General features: G+C 43.3%; 1 protein-coding gene across 1 annotated transcript in view; it reads right to left on the reverse strand.

The window, feature by feature from the left end:
• The window catches only part of POLR3B (RNA polymerase III subunit B), a 104,438-nt gene extending 83,753 nt beyond the window's left edge, over nucleotides 1-20,685 (reverse strand). The window contains exons 1-9 of the mRNA XM_082740562.1: nucleotides 20,405-20,685; nucleotides 16,367-16,399; nucleotides 13,237-13,293; nucleotides 12,984-13,048; nucleotides 10,052-10,127; nucleotides 7,239-7,339; nucleotides 4,608-4,699; nucleotides 3,399-3,516; nucleotides 1,404-1,512 (exon numbers count right to left, since the gene is read on the reverse strand). Coding sequence (XP_082596688.1) covers nucleotides 1,404-1,512; nucleotides 3,399-3,516; nucleotides 4,608-4,699; nucleotides 7,239-7,339; nucleotides 10,052-10,127; nucleotides 12,984-13,048; nucleotides 13,237-13,293; nucleotides 16,367-16,399; nucleotides 20,405-20,476 — 723 coding nt within the window. The 5' untranslated portion in view covers nucleotides 20,477-20,685. The remainder of the gene's footprint in view (nucleotides 1-1,403; nucleotides 1,513-3,398; nucleotides 3,517-4,607; nucleotides 4,700-7,238; nucleotides 7,340-10,051; nucleotides 10,128-12,983; nucleotides 13,049-13,236; nucleotides 13,294-16,366; nucleotides 16,400-20,404) is intronic.
• Nucleotides 20,686-21,874: the final 1,189 nt, after the last annotated feature.

Genomic DNA, 21,874 nt, shown 5'->3' on the forward strand with positions numbered 1-21,874 from the left:
ATATTACCAAAGCAAAGGAAGAAGGGTCTGAAAAAACAGGTCCAAAAATGTAGTTCTACTTTTCAGTAACTTTCTAAATTTGTACAATTCAAGGACTGTTTTATAATCAGAAAAGGAGAAATCTGAAATCTCAACTACAGGTTATATTAAAGTACATATTAATTTACAGCCCCATTCTAAAAAGAACTTAAGTTTGCTATAAGCACATGTATACATTTGCAATATAATATTAAATTCGACAGAAGAAACTGTCTTATCAAAATTTTGCTACTTAGCCAAAAAAGTATTTGATAAACGTTTTCTGATTTTAACATGTCCATGTTAAAATGTGATGTATTTTCCATGTGAGTAACATAAGACTACTGCATTATTATAATCAATTTTTAATTTCTGGTCTAAGGAAAGTAGTCCAAAGCGACATTAAGCCTCTAAAACATCCATGAAACTCTTTTTGATCCATGGGAACACACTGCCCTCTACTGGAGATGCAATTCTACACAGAAGAAATTCTTTTTTTTTTTTTTAATTTATTTTCAGAAAAACAGTATTCATTATTTTTTCACCACACCCAGTGCTCCATGCAATCCGTGCCCTCTATAATACCCACCACCTGGTACCCCAACCTCCCACACCCTCCGCCACTTCAAACCCCTCAGATTGTGTTTTCAGAGTCCATAGTCTCTCGTGATTCACCTCCCCTTCCAATTTACCCCAACTCCTTTCTCCTCTCTAACACCCCTTGTCCTCGATGATATTTGTTATGCTCCACAAATAAGTGAAACCATATGATAATTGACTCTCTCTGCTTGACTTATTTCACTCAGCATAATCTCTTCCAGTCCCGTCCATGTTGCTACAAAAGTTGGGTATTCATCCTTTCTGATGGAGGCATAATACTCCACAGTGTATATGGACCACAACTTCCTTATCCATTCGTCCGTTGAAGGGCATCTTGGTTCTTTCCATAGTTTGGCGACCGTGGCCATTGCTGCTATAAACATTGGGGTACAGATGGCCCTTCTTTTCACGACATCTGTATCCCTGGGGTAAATACCCAGGAGAGCAATTGCAGGGTCATAGGGAAGCTCCCAGAAACCAGGAGCACCAGTGTCCCAGGTAGGATAACTATGTGGTTAGGTCCCAGGGAGTAGAAGGGCTTACTTCTCACTATATATCCTTTCGTACCTTAGGATTTTTTATTGCATAGCTGTTAAAAAATAGTGAAAACACATGAACCCTGATCTTAGTAGCTTTCAATTTAAAATATATTACATAACTGACAATGTACATATGCCACAAATCTTTCCATTCCTCGAGATCCTTAGCCTCCAAATTTCTAATGACATATGAAAATAAAGCAAGAAAGGCTTCTTATCATTTTCAGTAGGCACCTGCAGCCTTACCTTAAATATGATGACAATGGGAATATCTTCTGACAACGTATTATGCCTCAAATAAAATCGTCCCTGTTTCACAGCCATATTGGTTCTGCTTTTTTTCTCATGGGTGGAGCTACAAGGAAACACAAGTTGGTTAAACTGTGTCCCCACTTGGTTTCAAACCAGTAGCATGCAGCAGCAATGATCATCGATCAGTAAGACTCAGTCATCAGTAATGATCAGGAAGCTCCTTCCTAATAGATGCCTTTTGAAGATGCGTAACTCCTTCCCAAGCTTTCCTGCCATTTCCATGAATATTTAAAAACACTACATGTTTCGGGGCGCCTGGGTGGCTCAGTGAGTTAAGCCGCTGCCTTCGGCTCAGGTCATGATCCCGGGGTCCTGGGATCGAGCCCCGCATCGGGCTCTCTGCTCAGCAGGGAGCCTGCTTCCTCCCCTCTCTCTGCCTGCCTCTCTGCCTGCTTGTCATCTCTCTCTGTCAAATAAATAAATAAATAAAAATCTTTAAAAAAAAAAAAAAAAAAAACACTACATGTTTCTATAGCTTTGAGAATAGGGTGGAGTTTTGTGGGTGAGGAAGTGACAAATTTATTTTGACCCTACTTCACCTTGGTTCCACCTGAACTGCTGACTCAGTGTGAGGTACATTCGTGATCAATTTTATACATTTCAAAAAAAAAAAAAAAAAACCTCAGAAGAATCTATACCACAATGAAAAAATGATGAAGAAATGAATTTATACTCGAGTGTTTAAATTAATAATCCAATAAAACATATTCATACTCTTACTATACAGTGAAGCCAAAAGAAACTACGGAATCTCCTTTCATTGGTATCTCATCAGCTACCAAGTTCCTAATAGATTTAAAAACATTTCCAAGTCTAATCGGCTACAACAAGAATACACACTACTCACCCGCTAGGCACCATTAACACTACGTGACACACTCATCTTAGCTCTGATCTCCTACATACTATGCTTACTCGGAAGGACTGTCTCCAAATCACACATGAGGAAACCACTGCTTAGAGATCTGTAACTTCCCATCCAAGTGCCTCATAACTACCGAACAATAACTCTGGGATTTAGATCCCGATTCCCTGGCTCCAAAAGCTGTAGACAGTAGGAACACCTGGGTCACAGAATTATTAGCTCTGGGTCCAAATGCTGGCCACCTCTTCTGACCAGTAGGACCTTGAGCCCAAGGCCTGTTACTCAGCAGTGAAAGAGAAATAACACCACTTATCTTGGAGGGTTGAGGTGACAAATACAGCAACTGTTACACTGCCTAGCGCCTAGTGACTGCTCAGTAAATGGCCATTATTGTTAGCTGTCCCCATCCCCTCGGCCGATCAGAAAGGAAAATTAAAGAAGTCTGAGTTGTACAGTTTATTACAGGTCGTCGGAGGACAAACAACCCTACTGAATACTGACATATTGATTATTCTATGACTGCTTCCTTCCCAGAACGTTTGAATTTACAAATTTCAAATTACATATGATAATAAATCAAAGAAAAGTTACAGCAGACAAGAGATGCTGCTGGAGAAAAATGAGTACACTGTGAAAGAGGCCAGTCAAGAAAACTAACAATAAGATGTAAGTCCATGACAGAATTCATTAAATATTAAGTAAAAAATAATCTCTGGTCATAACAATGTAGAAATACACTATGCAACATGGTCAAAGCCTAAAAACAAACATGAAAAAGAAAAGGAGTGGTTTCATATTTCTTTTTTCAACATTCCTTTACTACAACAAAATCCAACTTGAATAAAACAGCTAGTAGCCTTTCAACCAATGTTTCACACTTTCATCGCTAAAAATTTTAAATCAATACTCCATGTTTCCAGAGTTACACAATAAATTGAATCATTAAACAGACCAATATTTTGCTGCTTCTTATAGAAGTAACAGGCTATCTCTGTACTGAAACACAGTCATCCGATATTAATGGAATTATCAGCATTTCTTAGCAACATCCCTGCTTTCCGTACCTGGTAACTGAAGCACCAACCGCCCCTTTCCTGTCGGCCTCCACGATGATCCTGTTCTTAGACAGCTGCTCTTGGATAAGAATAACTTTCTCTACCCCCTTGACAATGAAGTAGCCACCTGCCCAAAGGAAGCAAGAAAAGGTTCACGTCCTGTTCTGAGAGTGTGACTGAGGAGCCACAGTGATCTCCTGATTCAGAGACCCCCTCCTCCACTGCTCCAGGGTGCTGACCAACACTCAGAAGCATTTGCTGATGCTGTTGTATGAACGATGACAGTGTCAGCACGTGACTTTAGACAAACAAGCCACTAGAAAATAAACTTCTTGAGGACAGGGACCAGATTTTACTGGTTGTACGTATGACCAGCGCCAGACATTCACAAGAGGCAAATGGAAAAAATATGTTAAATAAATTAGTCTTCAAATTTCTTAAGCAAAGAGATAACCAACAATCTTCAATATAAACTCAAAATTGCCCTAAGTTTTCTAACAAATCAGGGACAATAGTAGACTAGGATTAGGTTTCCTAAGTATTCCATATTGAACCAAATCCTTAAACATTATCATATGTCCTTTCTTTGCACACAACTCAAAATAAGATAAAGTGAGGCTTCATTTTACTTTTAGAATATAAACAAGAACAAGCAATATATTTGACTTATGTAACATTCTGTTATAGTCTAAAAAAGTCATGTCCTTTGTTAACCTCTTTCCAAGACCTGCTGTGATTTTATATCAATGCAGCTTTAGAGGAATAGATGAAAACCGCTAGAGGAAACAGTACACCTTTTAGAAATATAGACTAAAAGAATAAAGTTGGAGCCAAATTTCTGGATGTTCCGAAAATATTTTTAATTTTTTTTTCTTAGAGAGCACGCAGGTGTGAGCCAGCTGGGTGCTGACAGAAGTGGGGAGGGAGAGAGAGAGAGAGAGAGAATCTTAATCAGTCTCTGTGCTCAGGGCAGAACCCACGCAGACCTTAATCTCATCCCCCAGAGATCATAACCCAAGCAGAAGCCGAAATCAAGAGTCCGAGGCCTAATGGGCTGCGCCACCCAGGAGCCCCATGGTTTGTGGACAGTATTATCCAAGTTCATTATAAAGCAGAAAGGTTGGTATTATTTTTGAGAATTAAAGCAACAGCAACAGCAAAAGAAAGGCCCAGAAAGGGTAAGAGGTGGGGGGTGAAAACCTAAGGAATCACACATACCTGGATCTAAAGGGCATTCGTTCAGTTTGGCGAATTCTGCTGGCGTCTTCCCCGTGAGAACGCAGTTTGAACTACGCAGCATTATGGGCATTCTATGGAAAAACAAAAGAAAATATCACATAAAGATGGTCACTGGAAAAAGAGGTGAAAAGAGGCACCATGCTCTGTTCACATCACCAAGGGATCTGCATTCCTCTTGGACATTTCAGAAAAAGCAGACAAGCAGCCGTTACGTGAGAGCCGAGTAAAACGAAGCACTTCCCTAGGTTTGCTGCTCTTCCAGTCCGGAGAATAAAAATTCAAGGGTTTAGTTTCCTTAAACTTTGCAGACAGACTTTGGTACTAGTCAGAAATGGCAACTCTCCACCCATGCTAAGCAAAGGGACAGCCATTCGTCACGTAGAAATACCACAATGAACAAAGTGTGAGGAACAAGAGCCTACCAAGACACTTGCCCACAATTTTAAGAACGAAGCAAAACTTCTACATGTGAAAAATATTAATTTAAAAATCTATGAATAGGCTGAATAACAGATTTGCCCCTGCAGACAGAATTACTGAGCTGTAAAAGAGAGCTGAAGAAATTACTGGGAATGTATTTCAGAAAGACAAAGAGAAGGAATGTGTAACAAAGTTTAAGAGGCAAGGAAAGACAGAGCGAAAAAGTCTCATAGACATCTCATCAGATTCTAGATGGAAAAAAAACACACAATGGGCAACGAGTCTTATTCAAAGAGATGGCGGCCGTGGACTTTCAGAAATGTAGGCAAGCCATGAACCCACACAATCATATCTACACAAAATAAATAAAAAGAAAGCCACACCAAAGCACACCATAGTCAATACACAGTCATCGAAGACAAAGAGAAGATTTAAAACCCAGAGAGAACAGGCCGCTTACCGAACAGGGAGGGATGACTGGACAACAGGGCCCCACCTGCAATGAAGGCGGGGTTGGGGGTGTACAAAGTGTGGAGGGAGAGTCCCGGCACCTTATTGGTGTTCTGTTAACGGCATCATGCAGAATGAGGTCCACGTGAGGAGCTCTTCGGACAAAACCAAATATCCGGAGTTTTAAATAGTGTCTAAAGTTGATGTATCAAGAAGTAGAGGTACATACACAGCATTTAAAGTTATGGATGCACTAAAATCACCGGAAGAAGAGACATGGTCACGAGATGGGAGCAAGACTGGGGTGAGGAAACAGGGAGGCCTCTTCTTTGTATCAAGTCCTCTCATGTACTATTTGATTTGTTACCAAGTAGGACTATTACTTGAATTAAATGGAAATCTTCTTCCTTAAACAAACAAAAACAAAACAAAACCACCAAACCCCAAACCCAAAAGCCACAGCCTTCCATGAGGCCATGTATACGGCTGGTGCACGGTCCATGCAAGCAGTCAGACCCACAGGCGGTCGCCCGCACGAGTGCAGTGAATGCGTCACCTCTCCCAGAGTCTGGCACGCGGCAGGTACTCACCAAACACTGGCCACATGCACGCCTTCCCCGCCTCCTCCTAACCAGGATGTAAGCCCTTTAAATGGCACCAGTGTTCCTGAGCCTGCCTCTCCAGTCTGCCCTTCACAATGTTCAACCTGGGAAATTACTTATGATCCAAGATTAAACGGGCATGACGACGGTCCGCATGTGAGAAAGAAGGAAGGTCTTGACACTGAAAACCAGTCCTGCTAAAATGAAGATTAATATTCTGATATCCCAATGCACCTTCCTCACTGAGGAGAGAAGACAGGGACAATACACACAGCCCTTCCTTTAGGAGACTACAGAGGAGGATCTGCTAAACCTGTGTGTTTCCACGTTACTCTGGACCTCATCATCACAGCACCTGCCAGATGGTCCCACAGTTACTCAAGCCTGCCTTCCCCAGCAGCTGGCGATGAAGACAGCCAACAAGAGTTCTAAGTATCTTCTGTTGACCCGAGCCCCCAACACAGTGCAGGACAAGTGACAGGCAACTGAAGCCTATTTACTGAACCAAAGGGTATTTATTAAGCTCTGCAGAAGGAGGAGAAACACTTGGGTGGGAATTGTTCACACTAAGTTTAAAGTCCAACCCTGTTATCGGATACACGGTGCTGTGAGTTTTGTCCATTTCTACAGGCAAGTGGGTCCATTTTCCTTATGAGGGAAAGCAGACTACCAACAATGCTAGCTGATATGATCTATCATTTCCAAACCTGCTCCAGGCAAATAAATAATTTCTCCCTCAAATATCCGCTCTATTGGAAACAATTCGACTTTCCAAAAAATGCAAACTCAAAACATACATGAATCCACCAAGAAGACTAGCCCAGGAGAGTTCACTGAAATGAACCTAATGCTTCCCTAACAGCCGGGATTTCGGGAGGAGGTGGAAGCATTCTCCTCAGCTCTACAGAAAGGTTTCACGATGAAAGAGCCCCACCATCCCAGCCATGCGCTGCCCACTGCTCAGAGCGCTCTGCTGGGCCGATCACGGGTCCCCAGAAAGACTCCCATGAAGTAGGCACCGTTTCCCACATCTATTGGGTGAGGAAATGGGGCAAAGGGAACTACAGGACTTGCTCAAGGTCACCCCGCAGGGCTAGAACGCAGGCGGTATGGCTCCAGCTCGGACACCACCTCTCACCTGCCGATGGGTAAGGCGTTCCGGATGATCCTCTGGCTGCCGCGGGTGTACTCGATGTCCACGGTGATGGGCGCGGAGTACGTCATGTCCCGCAAACGGCACTGAAAGACAACCAGACTGTCACTGCTACTCCTCCCTGGGAAAGAAAGGGTCCTGAGGCCTCCAAGAGCTCTGTGTCCGGTACGAGTGGTACAGTCCACACTGACCTGTGCTATTCCAGGTGCTGCTGTGAGGGCACCGGGAGTGATGAGCCTGCCTTCTCCGGGAGGGGAATGACACCAGCCACTGATCTAGACACCACCCCCCACCCCCCGGCATCTCTGCCCCTGCCGGCCCAGAGATGACCCAGTAACTCTAGTACTGACTGGCTTCCTGCCATCTGATGCCATCCACGGTCGGCTCCCCACTTTGAAGCAATTTGATTACTTTCCATGGACCCAGTTTTCAAGGAACAGCCTATGTGGTTACCTCACACTGGAAAAGTTAACAACACAACCAGTGTAATACCCAAAGTATACACATGCACAAACTAAAAAATTTAAACTACACTTCCTCTTACTCTCCAAATAAACTAACTCTATCACAAAATTCCTTAACAAGCAGTATCGTAGAGCACAAATCATCCAACACATCCTATTAACAATTTCTGCATCGTCTGGGGAACTTTAGAAACTACTGGTGTGCGCTGTAGTTTGACAAGGCGATGTGTCGCTAAATGATGCCCCTACCTGAGCCATGACCAGACATGGCAAACCTTACCAAGATCGTGATGACCTCCCTGTTTTACTGATGGTTGTCAGTTGGCCTGTACTCTCAAAAAAATAATTTCTCTGAACATCAACCATGTAATTCGCAGTACTGAATCCTCTCTCTGCCTCCAACTAAACCAAAGACAGATATAAACTGTCTCTTTCCCAGTGCGTGGGATCTTTAAATATTAGATAGCTCTATTAATGATGACCAAAAATGGCTTATTTTATATTTACTTAGATTGAGCCTCTGTCTTCAGGCCACACCAAAGGCGACGTGGCCGGGGGGCTCAGAGTGCACGCCTTGCTGCCTGTGCTCCAATCCCAGCTCCCCCACTTAAGTTCTGAATAACCTTCTGTGCCTGGTCTCATCGTATGTAAAGAGGGAATGACAATAATTTTAATTCCTAAGAGTATAAATATATATTTTTAGAATAGTGCCTGGTACAGAGTATTATACAGATAGTATCTCATTTTTATTAAAAACAACAACAATGTAATGCCCATAAGTGGGCAAATATTTGTGTGTTTTAATAAACTCCTCTCCTTCAAATGGAAATGAAATATGACAGATGTAAAAACGGGAATCCTTTCCATAGGTCCCAAACTACCCCATGAGCTCGGTCTGTCCCCCCCACCCCCAGCCTCCCTGTCCTCATGGGACTGGGGCTGTGCTGGGGATTGGCAGCACCAACACTCCGCCACCCCTGCTGTGGGTCCCAACCGCCCACCCACCTGCTCTCCCACTCTCCCCATTTCCCCAAGGATCAAAACCCCTCCAAGAAATCTTCGTGCCCTCCCTCCCTCCCCAACTGCAGTAACACCCATGTGTTTTCTCCAACATCAGGAAGAATGATTAGGACAACTGTGGCCTCCGGCTTCCTGAACTACTTCAAACTGCTTTGTCGTCTCTCTACTCTACACTTGGTAATATAATTCAGAAGATGACGTGGAAATTGCTAACTGGCTGCCTAGTTCCTGCAAAATTAGAAAACCCCAGCAAAATGGAGCAGGAAGTGGGGAAAACTAAAGGGGTGTCCATGCTTTCTAACATTCCAAACCTCACCACTTCCTACTCAACACAACTTCCCTTCCCTCACCCTTCCAGGCATTCCAGTGTGCAACCCCTGGTGTCCGTTTCACGTGCTCTATCTCTCCACAGTGTATGAACTCCCTGCGGAAGGAGAGGGTCTCATTCCTTTTCTATCTCTCAATGCTGAGGCACAAAATAAATGTCCAACTGACACTCGATGCTCGGTGAGAAAATAACATCGACATATACCTGTGTGAAATGTCCAGTTCTATGATCGTATTTCACGATAACATTGCTCAGACAACAACCCTAACATTCTAACTTACTTATTGTTTAGTAAAGGTTCCTCTGCCACCTTCCCTGATTGCTTAACATTTTAGTTTTACATTAACAAAAACTACATAAATCTACAAAAATCATTTTTTTCCCTAAAATTCCAATTATGGGCAGTAATTAATTTCAAATAATTTATGGACACTAATCAATTCCAAATTATGGACAGTAAGTGGAAGAATTTCCAGAGGAATCCAGAATGTTTTAAGAGCCAGTTAATGGGCCTGTTCTACAATCTTTTGCCTGCAGCTCTGCTAAAATCCTGGAATTCAAATTTTCCTCGCATCCATCTCCTCTAACAGACTCTGAGCCCCTGCCCTTGGTCTCGTCTGCCGGACACGATGCCTGCTGACCCTCAGAAAACGTGCTCGGTAACTCCGCAAATGCACAGCACACGGTGCTCCGCACAAGCGGCCGGCTGGGCAGGGACGAGGGGAGTGCTGCTCAAAGGCTCAGAGGCAGGGACGCAGAAAGCACAGTTATGTAACAGTGCACGCTAACTAGGAGCCAGTGACGAACTAAATTGTGCTGAATTGTTTCCGAATACAGTATTATATAAATGCTCATTTATTTTGGCTATCTTTGTCTCAGAGAAGATAGTTTTTTCCCTGTTTTTAAATCATTTTAAGAGCATATATTAGGGGCACAGACTCTGAGCTAAGGCAAACAAATTCAGTTACGGTAAGGTAGGTAATTACCTCATGAGGGGATACTGGTCTGGTCACATTGAAGCTTTCCTCAACATCAGGAAGCCCCACATAGATATTAAGATACCTGAAAAGCAGATTATTCCATGACCAATTATACCTTTCAAAGAACATAGAAACAAACAAGCTATTTTCCTCCCCAATACAAGGATTATACTTCGACACATACTTACCTTGCTAAGAATGACAAACAAATTAAAAATTATAATTTGATATCCTCTTGATGTAATAGTACACACAGTTCTACAAAGGAGGGTAACTACTATCAAACTTTTAAAAGAAATTATTATAAATCTCTTTTTAAAAATATTGGAAAGACAGCTCTCAAAAGATAGTATTTAATGAAAAGAGCTATTATTTATGTAAGAAAGAAAAGGTTGTAAGGGGAGAAAAATAGAGGTCTTACCGTCCAATAAACCCAATTAAACTCATCATGTTGAAAAGACTGAGTCAAAAATTCAGGCTAACCTACCAACCTACCTAACCTACCAACCCTCAGAGCTTAGCCTGGCCTACCTTAAATGTACTCAGAATAATTACATGAGCTTATAGTTGGGGGAAATCATTTAACACAGAGCCTATTTGAAAATGAAGTGTTAAATACCTCACGTAGTTCACTGAAAACAGAAAGTGAAAAACAGAATGACAGTGTGTCGGTGGTCAACCCTCCTGACTGTGGGGCTGGCTCGGAGCTGTGACCACGCTGCCCAGCATCACAAGAGGATTGTACTGCATATTGCTAGCCTGGGAAACGATCAAAATTCAAAATCCGAGGCAGTTTCTACCGAATGTGTCTAGCCTTCACACCATCGTAAAGTTGAAAAATTGTTAAGTTGAACCACTGTAAATCAGGGACCATCTGTGTGTACTCGTTACGGCAAACGGAACAGGAAGAAAGCAGAAACTAATGAGACTGGTCACCCACTGGGGGTCCCTGATGACAGGGTGGAAAGAACTGGGACAGGAGTGACAATTCCCTGAAAATACCTTTTCCTATCGGTCTAACTCTTACAATCATGTTTCACACACTCAAAAAGCAAATGCATAATTAAAATTATGGATGCAGACGGGGATCCAAAATGGAATACAAATGAATAATGTAACTGAACCAGGGAGGTGGGAAAGGGAGCGAGTCTGATTAGCTTTGGAAGGTATTTTGCTTGGATACCATAGACATAAAGACAAAAAAGCAATATATAGATATTGCACTCTTATTAGTAAATTCTATTCTCACAGAAGTATCAATCAGCAATCCTGAAACCAGATCTAGTCTAGGACTGAATAAATAGGTAAAATAGTGTGAATGATGAGAGCCAGGTTTAGGGACAGAACTTACAAATAACTTGTGATAGTGACAGTGAGTCCCGTGGAGCTGAAGTAAGAGCTATCAGTGTGCTGGGTTTTTTATACATAAGACAGGATATGGAAATACTGATGTACACATGCATGTGAGTGATTTACACACACACACACTTTCTTGCTCTGTCTACCAAGGTTTTATTATCCCTATCTTGGTTTTTAAACACCATCCAGAAAAGGAGGCGAGGGCTCCCCGGGGTAACGGTCGATTCCAGGCTGACACAAGGAAAATACCAGATCAACCACATCTCATGACGCCACAATGCAAATCAGTGCTTGAAAATTACATGGGGTGTGCTGAAAGGACACAGCGTTCAACTTGAGATGCTGTGAGCAGTGAAGTGGTACTACTGATCGTGAGCCACAGATTCAAATACACAGGAATCGGGATCAGTCTAAATAAAACTGAGGAGGTAAACAGTCATGAAGCCTCTGCCTTCGGATCATGGCTCAGGTCATGATCCCAGGGTCTTGGGATCGAGCCCCTCACTGGACTTCCTGCTCTACAGAGAGCCTGCTGCTCCCCCTCCCACTCCCCCTGCTCGTGTTCCCTCTCTCGCTGTGTCTCTCTCTGTCAAATAAATGAATAAAATCTTTAAAAAAAGAGAGAGATAAACAAAGGGAAGAAAAAGTTCTTTCTTCCAATGGAATACCAGTACTAACGTGCAGGGAATGATGGCAGCAGAGCCTCACCACCAGGCAAACACACAGCAGTAATTGTTATAAGAACCATCCTTGACGTAAAATTAGTGGGTAAGCTCTTTGCATTGTATCACAGGATCTCCCCACAAGATACTTACTACAAATGGAAAAATAGTAAATTCACAGTGGACAAGCCTGCATATACCACCTTAATCAAGTGAACTAAGTTAAAACCACCTACAACAGAATATACTGATCTCTGGACCCCCGATACGATGCAGGGAAGATAGCACAAAACATTCCTTCTGTGCCAAAAATGCACAAGCCAACTGAACTATGAGCAAACATCACACAAACCCAAACCGAAGGACCTCCTACCAAACAATGAATCAGGATGCTTCAGAAGTATCAAGGTGAGAAGAGACCAAGAAAGTAAGAGGAACTGGGACAGGCTGGCGGAGGCTAAAGAGACAGGCGAACTAATCACCACATCGAGCTCTGGACTGAATCCTGGGCCAGAAAAAAGACATGAGCGGGAAGGCTTGAAACAAGAGGTGCGGAGTAGCTGGCAGCATCCTGTCAGCGCTGCCTGCCTGGGTCTGCTAATCCTGGTTTGGTTTTGTAAGATGCTAACATGAGCACAGGCTGGCCGAACGGTAATAAGAACTCTTCATACGTACTATTTTGGTAATTTTTCTCTAAGTTTAAAATTGTTCGAAAAAATGTTTAAACCTAATAGCTTCAGTACTTCTCAAGCATAACTCTAGTTGATATCGTTAGTTTACCCATTAAAAATTGAGTACTTTTCTTAGGAACCAAGTAAAGACAGTTATTTTAATGAGAGTTTTGGTAACAACCACGTTCACTCTACAAAACGCGAGACGTGACGAAAGCAGCAAGGCAACAGTAGCTGATTCCTTACTTCAGGTACCACATGGGGTCAGCATCGCTCGTGACCTTTTCGTTGGCTTTCATTATCTTCTTTATCTGCAGGAGAAAGAGCACCATTAGGAACATCTCTGGCTTCCGTCTATTCTTGTCTCTACATTTTTTTTTTTAAGTAGGCTCCATGCCCAACGTGGGGCTCAAACTCAACGACCCCGAGATCGAGTTGCCTGTTATACCAACTGAGCCCGCCCGGCACCCTCTCTCTGCTTCCACGCCCTGCTGCTTACCTCCACATTAATGAAATAGTTGAATGAGTCTATATGCTGTTTCACAAGGCCCTTCACCTAAACAGACAAAAAATAGAAAGTAGATTAGAAACAATACAGCATAGTATGTTAGAGACGCTAACCCCAGGGGGCCTTCAGATTTTTCTCTAAAGTTTTGAGAAAAAAAACCCAGAAGTGTCACTTAGTAGAACTTTACATTTATGTGTCCTCATTCCATTTCTCCTCCCTTCCTAAAGTACCCTCAAAGTTTCCTTCCTGAGAATCAATCTGACCCTTGGAATGCAAGATAGGGGTATTCGAACATACCTAATGACTTCCCATATGCTAACAAATGGGGCAAGATTTTCTCCGCATATTTTCAATTTACAAAAAATCCAAGAAACAAAACACAGCAATTGAGCATCACTTCTTCAACCCTCAAAAATGCCGGCTTTGTTTTCTGTCTTCCCCTATCCGAGCAATTTTGAAACTCAGATCTCTTATAGAAGATCAAGGGGGAAAAAAATAAGGATCTTTATTAAGAAAATTGAAAATAACTGCATTTGAAATTGAAAGGCAGGTGAAACTCAAGGAACCTAAGAGCAGAACAGCCAGCAGAGACTTCTGTTTCATCTCTGAAGCCAGAGACAACCCTGCAGAGAGTGCGGTGTGCTATGGAAAACACTGAGACAATAACACACACTCCAAAGTGTGAAAATTTAAAAGGCCTGTATGTGTTCCTTTTTTTTTAATATTAATATTCAGGGCACCTGGGTGACTCAGTGGGTTAAGCCGCTGCCTTCAGCTCAGGTCATGATCTCAGGGTCCTGGGATCGAGTCCCGCACTGGGCTCTCTGCTCAGCAGGGAGCCTGCTTCCCTCTGTCTCTCTCTCTCTCTCTCTGCCTACTTGTGATCTCTCTGTCTGTCAAATAAATAAATAAAATCTTTAAAAAATATATTAATATTCAAGCACAATGGGTTCAGCCCTGCTAGGACATGACTAACACATAATCAGAGCCTTTGCTTTAATTACACTTCCTTGTTGGGATCTCACCGGCTTAGAAAGCAACCATCCCATTTAGAAGCAGTCCTAAATATTGGGGGAAAAAATTCATTCGAATATACTGATCTGATGTCTGCCTTCCTCTAGTTTCCAGCCGGAGGACTGAACTGTCCTTCTGGAGAGGAAGGCCTGCTCCCAGACAGTCTGTGTATTTACAACTGTCCTTCCTGTTCTCATGTCCAGGATGACCTATTCAACTCTGTCTCACATGCATGCCTTCCGGACCCTTCTTTCAGCAGCAGATGGCCTGCTCCTGGGCGTCTTCCAGTTGGTCCATGTTCCTCCTAATATGGGCACCCTGAACTCACTGACAAGGTTCTCCACAGTCTGACGGCATAGAGTGGGGCTACTGCCTCCCTCATTCTGGATACCACACCACCACTATTATTAAAAAAACAACAACAAACCAAGGCCACGTTACTGATTCATCAACTAAAACTCAAAAGGTGATGTCTATCTTCACAAAACGATGCTATGAAGTCAAGCACACCCAATCTGACATTAAAAGAAACCAAGGACAGGGATTCACCTTTGTCCCTCTCCTCACTGTTGTCACCCCAGCCTAAGAACTGAGTCTGATTCTGTTGGCCAACAGAGCTGGCAGCCTTATAAGCTTTGTATTTCTGTCTTCAGTTATGTTTTAGAATCTTTGTATCTTTGTTTTTGGACAAATATATTTCAAGGTGGTCTGAGTAAAGGAGAATCCCAACTTTGAGTGAATGAATGAATGAATGAATGGAAAAACCACAGTCTTATGTCTCTACTGAATTCTCACTCTCTTCTCAGACTGTGTGCCATCAGTTGTCTCCTCTTTTTTGAATCATAAATCCCACCCTTTCTCCTCTGCTCATATACACTTCCTTAAAAAAAAAAAGTTTTAACAAAAAAATTTTTTTTTCTCTTCCCTTGACCTTATTACCATTTTATTTTATTCTTGGTCACTCTTCTTAAACCTCTTTAACAGCTTCCTATCGGTGTTAGAAGAAAAGCCAACATCCTTAACGTGGCTTTCAAATCTGCCCAACATTCAGGCCCTGACAGCCTCCCCAGAACTCCCCCACCAGCACTCTCCCTGCCTACAACACACAACTAAGTCAGATAAGACTGTACTCATTTCTCAAGTCTCCATGCTTTCATTTAGCGTGCTTTCAACATCCGTCCACGTTGCGGTATGTATCAGCACTTGATTTCTTCTTATTCCCAAATAATAATCCGCTGCAGAACCACAGAATGGATATCCCACATTTTATTTAACCATCTGTCAGCTGATGGCCAGTTGGGTTGTTTTTACTTTTTGGCTATTACGAACATGTGTGTACAAGTTTTGTGCAGACAGGTGTTTTTCACTTCTCTTGAGTAAGTGGGAGCAGAATTCCTGGATTATATGGTTAACTCTGTTTAACCATCTAGGAACTGCCAGGCTGCTATGCAAAGCAGCTGCAACATTTCACATTCCTGCCAGTAGGGTTCCAGTTTCCCCACATCCTCAACACAATTATTACCTTTCTTTTTGATTACCACCATCCTGCTGGTGTCAAGTGACTGATCACTGTGGTACCCCCTCCGTCTGGGCATAAACTCTTTAAAAGTGAACTGAAGCCGTCCACTAACCAGACATTCAGCAGTTCCTGTGACTACCCACTTGTCCATTCCAGCCACACAGACTGGTCACCGTTCCTTACGGACACCGTGGAGGCGCCCCTTGACTGCTTTTATCATGGAACGCTCTCCGTGTTAGACCCTTCCGCCTACTTAAATCCTGTCCTACTGAGATGGGGTTTATGTGTCACCTTGCCTGGGAGACCTTCTCTGACCGCCTGTAGCATCTCTTCTGCCAAGCCCTCTCTGCTGCTGCGTATACTACACCTCATCTCTAGAATCCGATGACCGCTCCCCCAACCAGCACCTTACAGACAGTCAGGGAAACTGCCGTATAATTCCCTGTTATTTCTAAAATACAACAAATTACAGAGTTAGGCAAAGTAAAAAATTATTAGTTGGTGATAAACACTTAATCCTTAAGAAGGATGAATTTAACTTTTTTCATTTGAAAAATAACCAACTATTAGTAAATGTTAAACAATTACCTTTAAAAATGCTGGAAGCAGCCTCCATTTTTCCTGCAAACCAAAACAACAAGGTGTATCAGCACTCTGTGCCAGCAACAGCGGTTTTACAAGAAGTAATTTTAATATGCCAAAAATGACTTACTTTATCACAGAAAGCAGAAGAAAAGATATAAAAATGAAAACAACAATTTTAAAATGGTAACCACTTTTATGGAAATCCCAGATGTGTGTATGTGCGTGCAAATACACACACACACACATATACCACCTATTTCTTTTTTTAAAAATTGAAAAAAAAAATTTTATTAACATATAATGTATTATTAGCCAGGAGTACAGGTCTGTGAATCACCAGGTTTACACACTTCACAGCATTCACATAGCACATACCCTCCCTAATGTCCATAACCCCACCACTCTCTCCCTCCCCCCTCTCCCTGGCAACCCTCAGTTTGTTTTGTGAGATTGAGTCTCTTATGGTTTGTTTCCCTCCCAATCCCATTTTGTTTCATTTATTCTTTTCCTACTCCCCAAACCCCCCACGTTGCATCTCCACTTCCTCATATCAGGGAGATCATATGATAGTTGTCTTTCTCTGACTTACTTCGCTAAGCATAATACCCTCTAGTTCCATCCACGTCATCGCAAATGGCAAGATTTCATTCTTTTGACGGCTGCATAGTATTCCATTGTATATATACCACCTCTTCTTTATCCATTCATCTGTTGATGGACATCTAGGTTCTTTCCATAGTTTGGCTATTGTGGACATTGCTGCTATAAACATTCGGGTACACGTGCCCCTTCGGAACACTACATTTGTATCTTTAGGGTAAATACCCAGTAGTGCAATTGCTGGGTCATGCCACCTATTTTTTAAATAGAATATGCTTTAATCTTCTGATGATTCAAGGCTCCAAGCACTCCTCACACATTATTTTACTGTCACGACACCTGGGCAAGCTGGGTTTGCCAGTCTGAGACAGGCAACATTAGTTTCAGAGTCCTGGGAAGCTGGATGTCTTGCCCCACAAAGAGCTCTGTCTCCCTCCCATTCTTTATCAGCTAGCATCTGGTCACAACTCCTCGGCATACACGAGGTTCGTGTCCCACATCAGATACCTGCACACTCATGCACTGCTCGAGGTTTTAGTCCTGCTCTTTATACCTTCCTGAGGTGGTACACGACTGAGATGACAAGTCTCTTTTTATGTATCTACTCTGCTAGTGGGAACGCTCACAAATGGTGAGAAACAAGTCTTTGAAGCTAAGGATACCCAGTTTCTGAGTAAGGGTCTAAGGACCACATGGGACCCGGCAGCAGCTATATAAACTCTGACTTCCACTCTGAGTGATGTAAGAAGCATCAGAAGGTTCTGAACAAAAGAGTGATGTGATGTTGACTCATCTGAACTGCATCACTCTAGCTGCTAGGTTGAGAACAGACAAGTAAACTCCTGGAGTTTACTGAAATACTCCAGGCCAATGGTTACCAGTACAGATAGGGAGAAATTGTAGTTAGGAGACACAGTCAAAGCCAATAGGTAGGACTTGACCACGGATTAGACAGAGACTCTGAAAGGAGTCAGGACCTGCACCCCAGAGTTGCTTCTTATGGAAAGGAGGAGGCAGGGACACTGCTGGGCAGCAGGGTTAGGTATGGAGAGGCTAGCTGGAATTCGGCCGGGAGCACATGCAGTTTGACAAATCCATTAGAAAGTCAGGGGGAGATGTCAAAGAGACAACAAATAGGGGTCTGGAGCTTGTGAAGAGAGTGGCCTAAAAATAAAAATTAGGGAGAGGCCTACAGATAGAGGACAGTTAAAGTCCCATAATGGCGGAGATCACCGAAGGAGTGTGGATGGGCAAAAGTTCGATGCAGTGAGATCACAAACACTCCGACACGTTGAGAGGAGCAGCGGAAAGCGGATACAGCAAGGGGAGTGACAGGAGTGGTCAGGGAGGGAAGCAAAAACCTGGAAAGAGTAAAACAGAAAGAGAGGTGGGTGCAGGGTGGATGTGGGGTACACATATACCTGTATCTTCCTCTCAATGTTGCTGTGGCCCTGAAACTGCTCTTAAAAAAGTAAGTCTACTAAAAAAGAAGGAGTCAGGCAAAACTAATCTATGAAGATAGAAATCGAGTAAGTTTGAAAGGTTTCGTGAGGCAACTTTCTGGGGTGAGGGAAATGTTTTAGATCTTGTATTGAATGGCAGTTATTTGGGTACATCTAACTGTCAAAATAAATGTAACTGAACACTTCATATCTGTGCATTTTTATTATATGTAAATGTACAAAGAGGAATGAGAGAAAAATCCAAAAGGAACTTTGTGAGGAGAGAAGAAATACCGCAGGGCAGAATGGGGAAGGAAGTGGGAATGGTGGGAAAAGAGGCTAAAGAAGTCACTAGTGGCCAGATCAAGAGCCTTATAAATATGGTTAAGAGGTTAGATTTTGCTGTACTATCACAGGACAGAGATTGAAAAATTTAATCAAGGGAGCAACATGATCATAGTTGTGTATTTAAACTGATGATAAAATAAAACTGATGCCTCTGGCTACAGAGCAGAGAACAGGTTGGGGGTGAGACAAGTCAGCAGCCTAGGAAGTAAGAGAGGCCATTCGTTCCAACTTGGAGAATAGCAGAAGTTTCAGATTTGAAGGTATTTAGTAGGCAGGATCCTAAGATTTGATGGTGGATTGGACACAGAGGGCCAGGAAGAGGAATTGTTATTCCCGATTCAGAAGCTTGGGACTGTGCTTCTGGTCCCAAGCAAGATATATACAAATCCTTCAGGCTTATCCCTCAGGTCTTCAGAGAAGTAGCTGGTCTGCAGTTCAGGATGAAAACTTCCGACTGCCAGAGTCCAAAATCCTGATCAGCCACTTAACATCGTTTTGACACTGGATTAACTACCTAACTTCTCTGGGCCTCAAAAATCCTTATTGGCAAAATGCGGTGAAAATAGTACTTATTTCAGAAAATTAAATAATGCAATGCTCGTTAGGCTTAAACAGAGCGTGACACATGGCAAAAGGTCAGCAAATGCTGGGTCTTAACTTTGAAAAAGTTAAAAAAAAAAAAAAATCCAGTATTGCCCAGTGATCGCTGCACCACAGACACTCAGGGATTAAATCCCGCGGACTAATCATAATGGACCTCACTAATCTGCCAAATACTTATAAAGAATTATTCTTATGATCCAATCGATTCAAAGATCATGTCACTCTCCTGCTTGAACCCTTCAACAGCATCTCCTCGCTCCTTCGGAGGTCTATGAAGATCAAAACCGTCCACAGTCGGGACCCTCACCCACCCCTTTCTCTGTTCCTCCCTCTAGCACTACCGGGTTGCAGTTCCTGGAAAACATCAGACGGTCGGGCGGTCTCACCTACCGCGGTGCAACTACCTGAAAGCTCTCCCTGGACCATTTCTGCACTTGCCCCGTTTCATGCCCATAGAGATCGGGGCCAGAGGGGTTCTGCGGGCCTTTCCAGAAAGTAAACATTATGTCCACAGCTGAACTTCATTCCTCATTAGGGAGGGACACTTCTGCCTGATGAAAGGTATGGAGCTACTCCCCCAAAATACAGATTTTTTTTTTTTTTCCTCCCAAACATAAGGAGTCCATGTTCAGGGCGCTTAAAATACTCCTGGCAGCCCAAACTTGAGCTCCGGGTAAAAGGATCACTAGCCCGGATCCGGAGGATGCGGACCTCACGAAAGCGTCCGCTCCAGCCCCGTGGGGATGCATTACAGGCCCCTCTACCGGCGCGAGGGCCAGTCCTGCCCCGAGACACGCGAACGCTGAAGTAGCCGCCAGCCCAGAGCAGCCAGCGCGCCGGGCTTGCCGCCCGCACAGCGCCCGCACAGCGCTCCTCCGAGCTCGACCCCTCCACGTGCACGTGGCACCCCGCTCCGGAAGAGACCGGCTCCGACGCCGCGAGCATGCGCAGAGCTGCCCCCCGCCCCTCACCCCGCCGCCAGAGCTCTCCGGGCAACGCCTCCTGCGGACGCTCCCGGCCCCTTCCGCTCCCGGCCCGCTGGCCTCACCTCTACAGTGGGGATGGGCGCAGCCAGCTGCTCCGGGGTCAGGTTCCCAAACTCTTCAGCAAGCACGTCCATGCTGCGCTGCTCACGCCGACGGTAGAAACCAGGAGAATCCCCACGCCCGCTCTCGCTGCCCCCCAGGAAACTGCAGCGCCGGTCAAGAGCGGTGCGCCGAGGCCTAAAGGGTCCCTGCCGCGCGGGTTAATTGATGGTGTGACAGAAACGTTCCGCCCGCTCCCGGCCCGAACCTGCGGTAGAACCCGGATGTGGTTTAGGCAAAACTGGGAAACTGCGCCCCCTGCTGTCGCTTGGTGGTCTCTGCCGGCTAATCTTCACCTCCGGACAGGTTTAGTGCCCATGATGCCAAGTGAGACTAGTAGAGCGTACTGGTTGTAATTTTTAAAATAATTCAAGGAAAAGGGCAAACGGAGAATTTGCGCAACTCGAGCCACCGAGGCAGAGGATTCGTTTAATCCAACCGAAAACTACACACTGTAGAGTATGGAAGAATAGGAAACAAATGCTTAGTAGCAGGGGATTAGTTTAAAAAACTACGGTACCTGTGTGTCATGGAATATTATGCAACCATCAAAATGACCTAAAGTGGGGAGGGATCAACTCGTTAGAGAATAGAGCAGGACAGGGCAGTAATTAAGACTATGTTATAGTCTCAAGGGACCGAGAAAAGATCCAGGAATAAATACCATTGCTCATTGCTCATAGAGAAATTTAGTATGAAAATATGATATTTTGAATCAAGCAAAGATGGGTTATCCAATAAATGATATTGGAACATGTGATTAGCCATTTAGAAAAAAAATTAAGTAAATCCTATATGGTTTAGGTATTTAGATGTTAAAACCTTAAAAGGAAATGAAAGATTGAGATTGTGAACGTCTTCAAGGACAGCAGCACAGAAATCCTGAAGGGAAGTATTCATAGATTTGGTAATATAATTGTAACCATAGTTTTATGATTCCATGAAAATGCAGAATTTTCTGAATAAATTTTTTTAAAAGATTTTATTTATTTACTTGGGAGAGAGAAAGAGCGAGCAGTGAGGCAGAGAGAGAAGCAGACTCCCCACTGAGCAAGGAGCCTGACATTGGGGCTCCATTCTAGGACCCTGGGATAATGACCTGAGCTGCACAGGCACCCTTTCTGAACAGATTTTTTAAATTCACTGTGAATAGACTTCTTTAAAAACACAAGTTGTTAGAAGACAAAGAAAATGTTGGATTGGTAGCCCTAATTTAGAATGAACTCATACAGATCAATAGGAAAAACTCCCACTGGAATAAAACAGGATGAAAGATACCAAAATCGTTTAACTGGTACACAGTCTCCTTTTGGGAAGTTGCAAAAATTGTGGAACTGGGCAGTGGTAAGGATGCACAATGGTGTGAATATATTAAGGCCACTGAAACTACACACTCCAAATGGTTATAGTAGTACATTTTCTGCATATTTTGC

Source organism: Mustela nivalis (assembly GCF_964662115.1).
Source record: "Mustela nivalis genome assembly, chromosome: 7".
NCBI classification, from domain to species: Eukaryota; Metazoa; Chordata; class Mammalia; order Carnivora; family Mustelidae; genus Mustela; species Mustela nivalis.